At 40.7% G+C, this 11,983-nt stretch overlaps 1 protein-coding gene across 9 annotated transcripts; it reads left to right on the top strand.

Annotated features, from left to right (window-relative positions):
* The first annotated feature begins 2,005 nt into the window (after positions 1–2,005).
* c6hxorf65 (chromosome 6 CXorf65 homolog) lies at positions 2,006–11,367 on the top strand. 9 transcript variants are annotated; one of them, XM_055926993.1, is made up of 10 exons: positions 2,024–2,316; positions 2,506–2,561; positions 4,468–4,614; positions 4,738–4,874; positions 5,926–5,996; positions 6,105–6,191; positions 6,787–6,909; positions 7,041–7,109; positions 7,247–7,359; positions 7,553–11,367. In XM_055926993.1, exons 5-10 carry the CDS (start codon positions 5,972–5,974, stop codon positions 7,640–7,642), a joined length of 507 nt encoding a protein of 168 aa, XP_055782968.1. In that variant the 5' UTR covers positions 2,024–2,316; positions 2,506–2,561; positions 4,468–4,614; positions 4,738–4,874; positions 5,926–5,971; the 3' UTR covers positions 7,643–11,367. The 9 variants fall into 9 exon arrangements, with proteins under 9 accessions (XP_055782965.1, XP_055782964.1, XP_055782966.1 ...); XM_055926992.1 differs by having other exon boundaries at positions 2,026–2,316; positions 5,031–5,996; XM_055926990.1 differs by having other exon boundaries at positions 2,006–2,316; positions 5,926–6,191.
* Positions 11,368–11,983: the final 616 nt, after the last annotated feature.

Here is an 11,983-nt window from a genome sequence, read left to right as displayed (position 1 = left end):
TGCTGTAGAAATTTACCTGACTAAGGTACATTTGCATGACTGGTTACCTCGCTGAAGGATACCTCTCTGATCATGTGGTCACACGTTTGGTGTCCTGAGTCACTGTTGGTAAGGAAATGCTCTTACATTCCTGGTTTAGACTGTTACATTATTACAGCTGATGTGATATACTGTACCAGTCAAAAGGTTGGACATCTACTCATTCAAGGGTTATTCTTTCTTATTTTCTACATTGTAGAATAATAGTGAAGACATCAACTGTGAAATTACACATGGATATAATGTAGTAACCAAAAAAGTGTAAACAAATCAAAAAAAGATTTGAGATTATTCAATGTAGCCACCCATTGCCTTGATGACAGCTTTGCACACGCTTGGTATTCTCTCAACCAGCTTCACCTGGAATGCTTTTTCAACAGTCTTGAAGGACCACATATGCTGAGCACTTGTTGGCTGCTTTTCCTTCACTCTGCGGTCCAACTCATCCCAAACCATCTCAGTTGGGTTGAGGTCGGGTGATTGTGGAGGCCAGGTCACCTGATGCAGCATTCCATCACTCCTTCTTGGTCAAATAGCCCTTACACAGCCTGGAGGTGTGTTGGGTCATTGTTCTGTTGAAAAACAAATGATAGTCTGACTGAGCACAAGCCAGATGTATGGCGTATCGCTGCGGTAGCCATTCTTGTTAAGTGTGCCTTGAATTCTAAATAAATCACAGACAGTATCACCATCACACCACCTCCTCCATGCTTCACGGTGGTAACCATACATGCGGAGATCATCCGTTCACCTACTCTGCATCTCACAAAGACACGGCGGTTGGAACCAAAAATCTCACATTTGCACTCAGACCAAAGAACAGATTATTTGAGCTATTCGTGCTATAATATGGACTTGGTATTTTACCAAATTGGGCTATCTTCTGTATACCACCCCTGCCTTGTCACAACACAACTTATTGGCTCAAATGCATTAAGAAGGAAAGACATTTCACAAATTAACTTTTAACAAGGCACACCTGTTAATTGTAATGCATTCCAGGTGACTACTTCATGAAGCTGGTTGAGAGAATGCCAAGAGTGTGCAAAGCTGTCATCAAGGCAAAGGGTGGCTACTTTGAAGAATCTCAAATATAAAATATATTTTGATTTGTTTAACACTTTTTGGTTACTAGGTGATTCCATTGTGTTATTTCATAGTTTTGATGTCTTCACTATTATTCTACAATGTAGAAAATAGTACAAATAAAGAAAACCCCTTGAATGAGTAGGTGTGTCCAAACTTTTGACTGGTACTGTACAGGGGTTTCAACTGGCACAAGGCTATCTTCAGAAGTCTTGTGAGGCTGGTGAGTGTCCTTGAGTAAGTAAGCCGAACTGTTCAGGCGCTACAGACAATTTCGTGAGAAGCCCGAATTTTAGGATGTCTCATTGTCTGAAAAAAGCTGCCTAATAAACAGACTAATTTTAATTGGTCTTTTTGTATTATGCTAATTTGATTTTGTCGGGGGCGTGGATATCGACTCTAGGGGAATATCTACCATCCCTCCGCTAAACCTTTATGTAGTATTGTAATGAAACAGGCAGGGAGCAGGCCTCGAACCCTCGACATTCTAGCCCGAAGTCCAGGGCGCCATCGCCTTGTGTCCCAAAAGCATGTTCAAGCGGCAGAGTCGATATCCGCGTTTATAAACCCAGGGTCGTTACAGTATGTTAAGCTTACTTACAGTACTTCCTCATGTTCTTATTTGTATTCATTGTGTTTTTGTTCTACGTAATGTTATTTTTAGTATTACATTGTTATTGATTACTACATCGTTGGGTTTAGAGCTTTCAAGAAAGGCATTTCACTGTACTTTGTGCACGTGACATTAAAATGTGAAACTTGGTTTAATATTCAGATTAACCAACTCAAGTGGCCTTAAGGTTGGGCCATTTTGGCTGAGACAAGGCTACTTACTTTTACTTTGCTCAATATTCGGATAGAATATGGTGTAGGACAGTTATGATTTTCTATCGTGTAGAAAGAATAGTGTCAGCTCTATAATATACTGTATTTCTATCTGCAACGTGATGTGTGCTACACACAGTAAGGCCAAGTACTGTCACACAATCATCCACGAGGGGGCAGCATTATCTTATTTTAAAGCAGATGTTCATCATAGTAGATTCTTCAGCGTTTGAGGTGTCTAACCGATTTAAGTATTTTCACATCACTAGTGTAGTTTTCTAAATTGTCAGGGATACTACCACTGTTTCTACAGTATTTCAATAATACCACATTTCTTATTCGGCGGAGAAAATGTCGAGGCAGCAGGTAAATCTCTAAATCTCCTTTAGGTGGCAGAGTGATGTATTCTTTTGTGTAAATAAAACATACGAACGTGACGTCAGGCTACTGACAGATGTAAACAAACAAACAATCGATACATTTTGGTACAAGTACTGTAACATTTGATAACATTAGTTACATGCGTAACCATGAAGAGGGTATTTGTTACTGTAGGAACAACGAGATTTGATGACCTAATTGAACGTGTTACTTCCCCTGAAGCTGTTCAAGTGAGTATGATCTGTGAAAATGGCTACATAAGCTAGCCCATAGACGGTAAATGTTATTTAAGCAATAAGGCCCGAGGTGGTGTGGTATATGGCCAATATACTACAGCTAAGTGCTCCTCTACAACACGACGCAACGTGGAGTACCAGGATACAGCCCTTAACCGTGGTATATTGGCCATATATCAGAAACCCCTGAGGTACCTTATTGCTATTATAAACTGGTTACCAAAGTAATTAGAGCAGTAAAAATAAATGTTTTGTCATACCCGTGCTATATGGTTTGATATACTACGGCCAAGTACCCAATTGTCATAAATTAGTAAAAGTAAAGATACCTTTATAGAAAATGTGTTAAATATACTTAAATATCAAAAGTAAATGTAATTGCAAATATATATTTAAGTTGTAAAAGTAGAACTCATTTGAAATTGCTTATATTAAGCGAACCAGATGGCATCATTTTCTTGTTACATTTGTTTTTACAAATAGCCAGGGGCACACTTCAGCAATCAGACATCATTTACAAACGAAGCATTTGTGTTTAGTGAGTTCGACCAGATCAGAGGTAGTAGGGATGACCAGGGATGTTCTCTTGATAATTGAATGAATTAAAAAATTGTCCTGTCCTGCTAAGCATTCAAAATGTAACGAGTAATTTCAGGTGTCAGGGAAAATGTATGTAGTAAAAAGTACATTGTTTTCTTTAGGATTGTAGTGAAGTAAAAGTTGTCAAAAATATAGTCAAGTAAAGTACAGATACCCCAAACAACTACTTAATTAGTACTTTAAAGTATTTTTACTTAAGTACTTTACACCACTGGCTCTAATGCTCTGACTAAACACAAATGCACTCTACTCTGCACGCGATACAGTTTAGGAAACAATTGTAATTTAACTTTAATATAAGCGAGAAATACTTGTTCAAATACAAAAGATACTTACTGTAAGCAGTTTAGGAAAGTTGCACCCAGTTGTATTTTGAGAAACACAGGAAATGTGGGATGGAATGGTCCAGTGGAAATGCGAGTGCAACGTAAGAGGATGTGTCTTAGCGGCGTGTGAAAACAGCCGGATGCAAGTAAGTGTATCTTTTGTATTTTAAAAATGATTTCACGCTTATATGAAAGTTAAGTTCCAAAGGTTTGCAAAACTGTATTGCAAATTAGGAGTATTTCTGTCTAGACAGAGCTTTGGCATTAAACATAGCATCGGGTTTGAAGTTCACTTGGGAGCCAGCTGTGATCAGTAACATCAGCTGAGAACCCAAGGGAGGGCCGGCTGTAAACTAGGTATACCCAACTTGGGTTCATGAGCTCTAGCTAGCCAGCCTGCCTCAAAAACTAGACAAGGATAAGTTGTGTAGATTTTTTTATTTATTTTTATTTTACCAGGTAAGTTGACTGAGAACACGTTCTCATTTGCAGCAACGACCTGGGGCATAGTTACAGGGGAGAGGAGGAGGATGAATGAGCCAATTGTAAACTGGGGATTATTAGGTGACCATGATGGTTTGAGGGCCAGATTGGGAATTTATCCAGGACACCAGGGTTAACACACCTACTCTTACGATAAGTGCCATGGGATCTTTAATGACCTCAGAGAGTCAGGACACCCGTTTAACGTCCCATCCGAAAGACGGCACCCTACACAGGGCAGTGTCCCCAATCACTACCCTGGGGCATTGGGATATTTTTTTTTTAGACCAGAGGAAAGAGTGCCTCCTACTGGCCCTCCAACACCACTTCCAGCAGCATCTGGTCTCCCATCCAGGGACTGACCAGGACCAACCCTGCTTAGCTTCAGAAGCAAGCCAGCAGTGGTATGCAGGGTGGTATGCTGCTGGCGTAGATGTGCCATACCTTTTCATTGTTCTATTTATAGTAACGTTTCCTTATCCTTCTTGAAGGTGTTCAACATTTGCTCCTGCAGGTTGGACAAAGCTCCATCTTCCCAGATTCAGACAGCTGTCATAAGCTCACGTTAGAGGCCTTTAAATTCAAGGATTCCACCGCTGAAGATGTCAAATGTGCCAACCTGGTTATCAGCCATGCTGGTGTGTACAATGTCCGAAGAAATAAAAAAGCTAAACTACCAAACCATTTTGCTGGTCTTTAATGTTGATAATTTATGATAATTTATAACAATGAAATGCCTCTTCTTGTATTCTCGGGGGCAGGTAGTTGTCCGGAGACCCTTGGTGCAGGCAAGCCACTGTTAGTGGTGTTCAATGACAAACCTATGGACATTCACCAGCTAGAGCTGGCCAAACAGCTACACCAAGACTCACACCTACCTACTGTACTTCACTGCCAGGTCAGTGTAAATCCTCATGTACAACTTAATCATGAGGACTCACACTTTGTCAATCTAACATATTGTACATTTCTGCTAATGAAGTCCCAGAGTTGTCAAACTGATTGAAATTCATTGGGTCAACTTATAAATCTAATTTTGTCTCAAATTTCACAGCAATCTCACTGAGACCTTGAGGACGATGGACCTTTCGGTTCTCTCACCCTTCTTACCTAGACAACCAAATAATTTTGCCAATTTCCTGGACAAGGCCCTTGGTGTTCAATGATTCCAGCGCAGGGAAATATCTGAGGTCGACTCTGTGTTCTTTTATGGTCTCTGGAGATGTTTGCACTCTGAAACTCTCCTCGTCTTTGAGATGAACTGGCGGTGGGGTTGGACAGAGGGAAGCCTGGGCCCCATGTGCCCGGCTTCTAGGTTCTCCTATCAGCATGCAGAGCAAACGCCAGAATGTGACATCAGCCTGTGCAAGACTTTAATATTAAGAGTCTGTTGAAAGGTCTGGCCATGTTCTATTTCATCTAGTTGAAGACAGGCTGATTAGGCATTAGATGCTGACTTTTTAATGGTGGATGGGGTATGTTTCCAACTTGAAATGATAGGAAAGACTCACGGATGTAGATACAGTATATTGTAACTCTCATCTCTATGATTTGTTATGAACAGAACAACTTAAAAAATATGTATAATTTGATGTGCTGTTTGGTGTGCTGTTCATATTTGGTGTTGTCTCGATTATACTGTTGTTGTTGTCTGAAGTGTAATTAAGCTTCTCCTTCACTCCTCATGACACTGGTCATCACACTGTAATAAGGCTGGCATAGACAGCAGTGGGGTTGCACTCTGACGTGAAAACAAACACCACATCCTGTTCAGATGGAGATGAACACAGATGGAGAAAGCAGTCTCCAAAATCATAGGATCAAAGTTGTGAAGCCAACAAGAGAAGAGAGCACTCCTGTGAAATCACAATTCCTATTATGACTTCATAACCATGTATCCAATGATTCCAATCCATGGAATGTTTCTCAAAAAGCTTTCGTGACTTTAGGCTTCTCATTATCGCAAGGGACTCCGGTTCCTCAGCTTCCTGAGTGATGTTCATCTGTATTAAACATGGAGGTAAGGCCAAAGTCATAAAATGCATTCCGCTAGTGACACATTTGATGTTTGCAGTGTTAGAAACTGTATTTCACACAATTTCTTTATTCTCATCCTATCTCCTCGCAGACAATGAGCAGTTTCTGGCCAACACCAACTGCCCCGTGGTTCTCCTGCTGCAGTACATAAGAGCTAAGATGGGCCTGCCGGAGACAGGTGGGAGTTCGGGGGGGGGGGGTCATCAGGAAGGGTGGGATGGATGGAGGGCCTTAATGATGATGACAGCTTCCTGATTGAAATGCTGCTGTGCCTATCGTCTTTTACAGACTAGGGGGGTCTTGAGTCTATCCTAAATTTAGTGTCACTGCTGTAACTAAAGCAGGGAATGTGGATGGAGAGCGCTGATGTGAGAGTCAGGGATTTGGTTGGGGGGGGGGCAGAGGCATGGTAGTGGGGGTTCACCGGCTGGTGTTAAATATTTCACACTGCTCAACTCGAAGGGTGTCTGCTTACACCTGCTGGGTCCTGCCACACTTACCACTGTGTTGCCGCTAAGCCCAGAGCAAGCCTCGTGCACTAATGAAGCTATCTATCATTACCACTCTCATTAGCACTGAGATTAATGGGGCTTGCTGATGAGGGGGTTTGACTACCGCAAGGCTATCAGTAGTAAATCCTGCACTCTGGCTCTACCCCTCATCAGCCATCTTTGTGTTATGCTATATATTCAACCAGTTTTGGCTCTTTCTCTACATACGGATAGATTTGTCTTAAATGTGTGTGTGTGTTTGTGTGTGTGCACTTTTTTCAGAGCTGGTGGATCTGTGTGATGACCGTGGGGCTCTGAAGCTTCTCTTTCTGTCCCAGCAGCCTCAGGAGTGTGCCAGCCGACTACTTCCTCCCCGCTGCTCCCTCACATTCTGCATTGTTAATCGTGAGTTCTATACATAATAGAAGTAGAACCAATGGAGTGGACAAGGCCTCTATGAAACTATTCCTAGTTACCAAAAAGGAGTTTCTATACATGGCTCTTCTTTGTTTAGAAGTTTATGTTTATCTTATCAGGAAACCCAAAGGATGGAGCCTATATTTCCATCACCCCCTTAGTGGCCAACCCAGACCCTGCACTTCTGGGTAACAATAAACTCTGCTTGTCAATTATGTGTGTGCATTCACATAAAGTATTTCATGTGTGTCTTCTGGAGGATTGATTTGTTTAGCCATTGTCTTAGTGCGTGTACATATGTTGTTCCTGTTTGTATGTGTATCAGAGACCCTGCAGACTCAGACTGACAGCCTGGAGAGGGCTCGTCTCAGACAGCTCCGCTCTCAGGAGGACCGCAGAGCCACGGAGGCGCCCTCTCAGACCCAACCCACACAAACCGTGAGTGTGTGTGTGTGTGTGTGTGTGTGTGTGTGTGTGTGTGTGTGTGTGTGTGTGTGTGTGTGTGTGTGTGTGTGTGTGTGTGTGTGTGTGTGTGTGTGTGTGTGTGTGTGTGTGTGTGTGTACACTCCACCAATTATTTGGACAAATAGAAGTATTAGAAGATTGCCAACTTTTGTACTGTGTCCCACAGGCTAAGGGCCGGGGCCGTACAGTACATATGGACACCCCTGATGATGAACCCTCCAATCGCCGGACTGGAGGCAGGAGGAGCAGGAACTGAAAGAACCTATTAATTTTACAATAATTGATGTGCATATAAATGTTGAAATGTAATAAAGTGAACATTGAGTCTATCTAAGTCTACGCCAGCCAATGGCCATTAGTGTTGAATAATACGGTTGATCAAAATAGAAATATGACTATAGATCTAAATAGAAATCTGTTATACAATTGTTACGCTCCCATGTCTAATACGCTTTATGTTCTGAAAGGAAGAGAGTTTTAACATAGTCCCTTGAAGTTAAGCAATAGATGATGTCACCTTCTGCTTCTGTGATTGGTGGGTATGAATACCTGTTCCTTACCAAGCTTTACCAGTTGGGAAAATTGGATGGAAATGACTGAATTGGGATGAATATATTTAGAAAGGGTGTGAAATCGTGACTGAAGCTCTGACATCAGTGTTCATTTTATGTTATGTCTTTTAATCTTGCTTTGCTCAACAGGTGTTGAGGTGTTGTTGCAATAATTATGTGTCTTGCAATATGTTCAACATGCACAATTTACTTTTGAATGCTTTATCAGAATTTAATTTATCTTGAAATTAATTTCCCTTGACCAGTGAGTGATCTTAAATTAGGGGTGGTATGTTGGGACTATCTGCCTGAGGGACTGAATGAGGGGTGTGACAGTGTGCCATTCTCTTTTCTGAAGGTTTATTTAGCCACCTCTGGTGGGTGGCCTGTCACTTTGAAACAGGAAGTTATGGGTTAAATGCCAGCCGGAGGTTCCTCCCAGTGTTTGTGTGTACCATTTTCTAAATTATGTACAGGCTTGGGTCAGATGGTTTTAATAACAGATAACTTCCCTTCTTAGAATCACTGGATTATTTTCTTAATGTATGTCTGTGGAAGTCCTAATAACGTTTGAGGAACAAAGGCCTTCGGGATTTTGTGATGAAGTTCCATTTGAAGTTTAGTTTTCATTTCATTCAACTGGATTTTACCCAAACTGAAACAAGTACTGTACTTGTTTAGTCCTTTCCAAAGTGATTACCTCAAGAAAAGGAAGAAGGAGACATGTTATAAGTATTTGAAATGGGCCACTGTGTCAGGCCATACAGCTGTGTCTTGCAGATGGCCTAACCACTTGCTAAATACTGTGAAGAAATAGGGAAGTTAGAGAAACAACTGAGCTGTTCTTGTAAAAGGTTACATTGAGAATCTAGACATCATTTAGAAAGTGGAATGCAACATAAAAAAATACATTTTCCATGCCATTATCTGATTCGGGAATGCTTGCTGTGTGATTCTTCTCTTTGATTGAGAATTGATTTACCCAATCTCTAGAGCATCTACACTGTATATAAAAGACCGAGCAGTATACACTGAGTGTAAAAAAAACAACATTGGTAACACCTTCCTAATATTGAGCTCCCCCTTTTGCCCTCAGAACAGCCTCAATTCATCGCGGCATAGACTCCTCAAGATGTTGAAAGTGTTCCTCAGGGATGGTGGCCCATGTTGACTCAAATGCTTCCCACAGTTATGTCAAGTTGGCTGGATGTCCTTTCGGTGGTGGACCATTCTTGATACACACTGGAACTGTTGACTGTGAAAAACCCAGCCTTTTTGCAGTTCTTGACACACTCAAACCGGTGCGCCTGGCACCTACTACCATACCCCATTCAAAGGCACTATATATTTTGTCTTGCCCATTCACCATCTGAATGGCACACATACACAATCCATATCTCAAGGCTTAAACATCCTTATTTAACCTGTCTCCTCCCCTTCATCTACACAGATTTGAAGTGGATTTAATAAGTGACATCAATAAGGGATCATAGCTTTCACGTGGATACACCTGGTCCGTCTGTCATGGAAGAGCAGGTGTTCTTAATGTTTTGTACACTCAGTGTATATGCTATTTCACTTTTTTTCCAGCAAATATCCATTCAATATTTCCATTAGCCTACTTTCTTGCTATAGTAAATCAGAACATTGTGTATGAAATCATGATTTTGCATGCCATGTAATAGTTACATCCCTTAATGAATTTAGGAGATGAGATAATGGGGTTATTAACAATTCCAATAAGTTTTATAAGTCTTTGCCCTTTGCTGTAAAACAGCTTGATCAGGTTCCTATCAGATTCATTGAGACCACATGACAGCTTTATGCAGCCCTTTCACATCACAAGAATTTCATATTTAGACTTGACCAATCATGGAATGTTCTAACATTTAAAAAAAAAAATGGAATTGCTCCTCCAGTTCAATTGTAGAAAGGTTACACTTTATTCTGATTATTTAGATTAGAGTTATCTGGTTCAGACTGGTCTTGCATGTCTGCCAAAATGGCTATCACATGATGTTTTTGTGGACATAACTGTGTGTTAATCTAATATGTATTCAGGAGTTAGATTCTAGCAGCTCAGCTTTTCTCCTCTCTAGTTTCTCCAACAATTACAACTGTTATATCTAGCACATTCAAAGGATATTCAAACTTTTAAAAGTAAAGTCATATAAAATATGTCATGGTATTTACATGTGCGAGGTAAAAGTAAAGTCATACGAAATTTGTAATGGTATTTACATGTGCGAGGTGAAATAAATATTTCAGGCTGGTGCAATTTCAGTAACCAGCAGACCATAGCTCTAAGGAGTGTGCTGACAAGGCTGACTTGTCATTGCTCTGAGCTTGTTTTGTGTGCCTGGATGTGTTTTTACCAGCTGTAGAATGAGAATGCTTGTACACCAGTACCCTCTCCCAGTGGAACTGGGGCCACAATGACTGTAAGCTGTCATCATTAATGGGGGTGAATATTGGGTACTATCTCCCTTGCCATTCACTGGCAGTTGATTGACTCCCTGAACAGATGACTCAGTCCATGGCAATAACTCCTGATATTATATAAGGCCCAAGATCTTAATCAAATCCTTGTTCTAGAAAAACAGGTGGACGCTGATGATATTGATATCGGTTCCCTTATGGGAGAATTAATATAGGCCTTAATGTAACAGCTAATGAACAAATTACAGTTAAACAGAGGTCCAGTGAAATGGGGTAGCCTCATCCTTCCAGAACATAAACCAAACAAAGGGCTAACTACAATTTCTAATGACTGTTGCAGTGACATACCTGGAAAATATTCAGACCTTGGATGTTCCCTTGGAAGTAAACGGTTGCCTTTCACACTCACACTCCCTGTAGGTCTCTCACCTCACCTCTCTACCTCAGCCTTGTTGCTTATGACGTATTTCTCCTGAGGGAGGCCAAGAGTGTGAGAAGCTACTTTTGGCAATAAAACAAACCACATATAAAATATTTAGATGGAATTACATTTACCTAAATCAGAGTTTATTTATTTTATGCACAGGATACAGCAGGTGTAAAAGGTACAATAAAATGCTACAATGACATACTTGCACGCTCCTTTCAACATTGCAGTAACAAAAAACAAAAACTCAATTGTAGTCTTTTTTGTGTCTCAAAGGCCCACCTTTTTCTTTAAGACTGTGGAAATCTAATAGGAAGAGTATTTGATCAACAGCAAATGTTACAGAAGGTAGTGCATTAGGAGGGCATGTGTATGTCTCTGACAAATGGATGTCTTTTGGGAACGAAAACATTGTACATTTTAGCAGGACATGATTGAATGATGGCCAGATTACTGTTTTAGGACAAAAACACTATTCATTCAAGACCTGTGTGTGGACTGAGTTAGTCCAAGCAGAAAGCAACAAGGGATCAGAAGGTCAATAAAATAATAATTAAATCAGAACGCAATAGTTATTATTTGATATCACATGTTTGGGGAGAAAGCTTGTTTATATACTTGTTTATTTCCAGACACCAACAGCAGGGAACAATGGGATGGCTGTGATTTAACCTGGCATTTACAGATGGAACTCTCCCACTTCTTGGCCAAGTTGAAGAGGCAGGGAAAAAGTGTTCTAAGTCTGTGTTAGCTCTGTGGCTCTGATGACATATGCCAGAATCTTGGTCCACTCTCTCTCAAATGTGTTTACTTGAACAGGAAATATACATTGACTTATTTACACAACAACCACTTTATACTAGGCCTCACATTCAGTTAAATGGATTGAGGACCTTGCTGTTGTAGAATCTTGATCTAATTTGACAAAGATTGGCTCTTTTTAAGGGACTGATATAATTTATTGTCCAACCAAAATAGTAGAATCCCAGTGGTGCTCTGAGATATTGGTTTTCTCCAGGTTGGAGAGCACGTCAGGCTCTGAGACAAACTTACTAAATACAGACAGGAAAGAGCACTCCTTGGCTTGAGTCCCCCCTGGGGCCCAGCTGACAGTGCTATGAAATGACGAGATTTTATGTAATAATTTAATATCAAGAAATAAATGGATTACCCTGTCTAA

Source organism: Salvelinus fontinalis, chromosome 6 (genome assembly GCF_029448725.1).
Source record: "Salvelinus fontinalis isolate EN_2023a chromosome 6, ASM2944872v1, whole genome shotgun sequence".
NCBI lineage: Eukaryota > Metazoa > Chordata > Actinopteri > Salmoniformes > Salmonidae > Salvelinus > Salvelinus fontinalis.
This window is presented reverse-complemented; position numbering and strand designations above follow the sequence as displayed.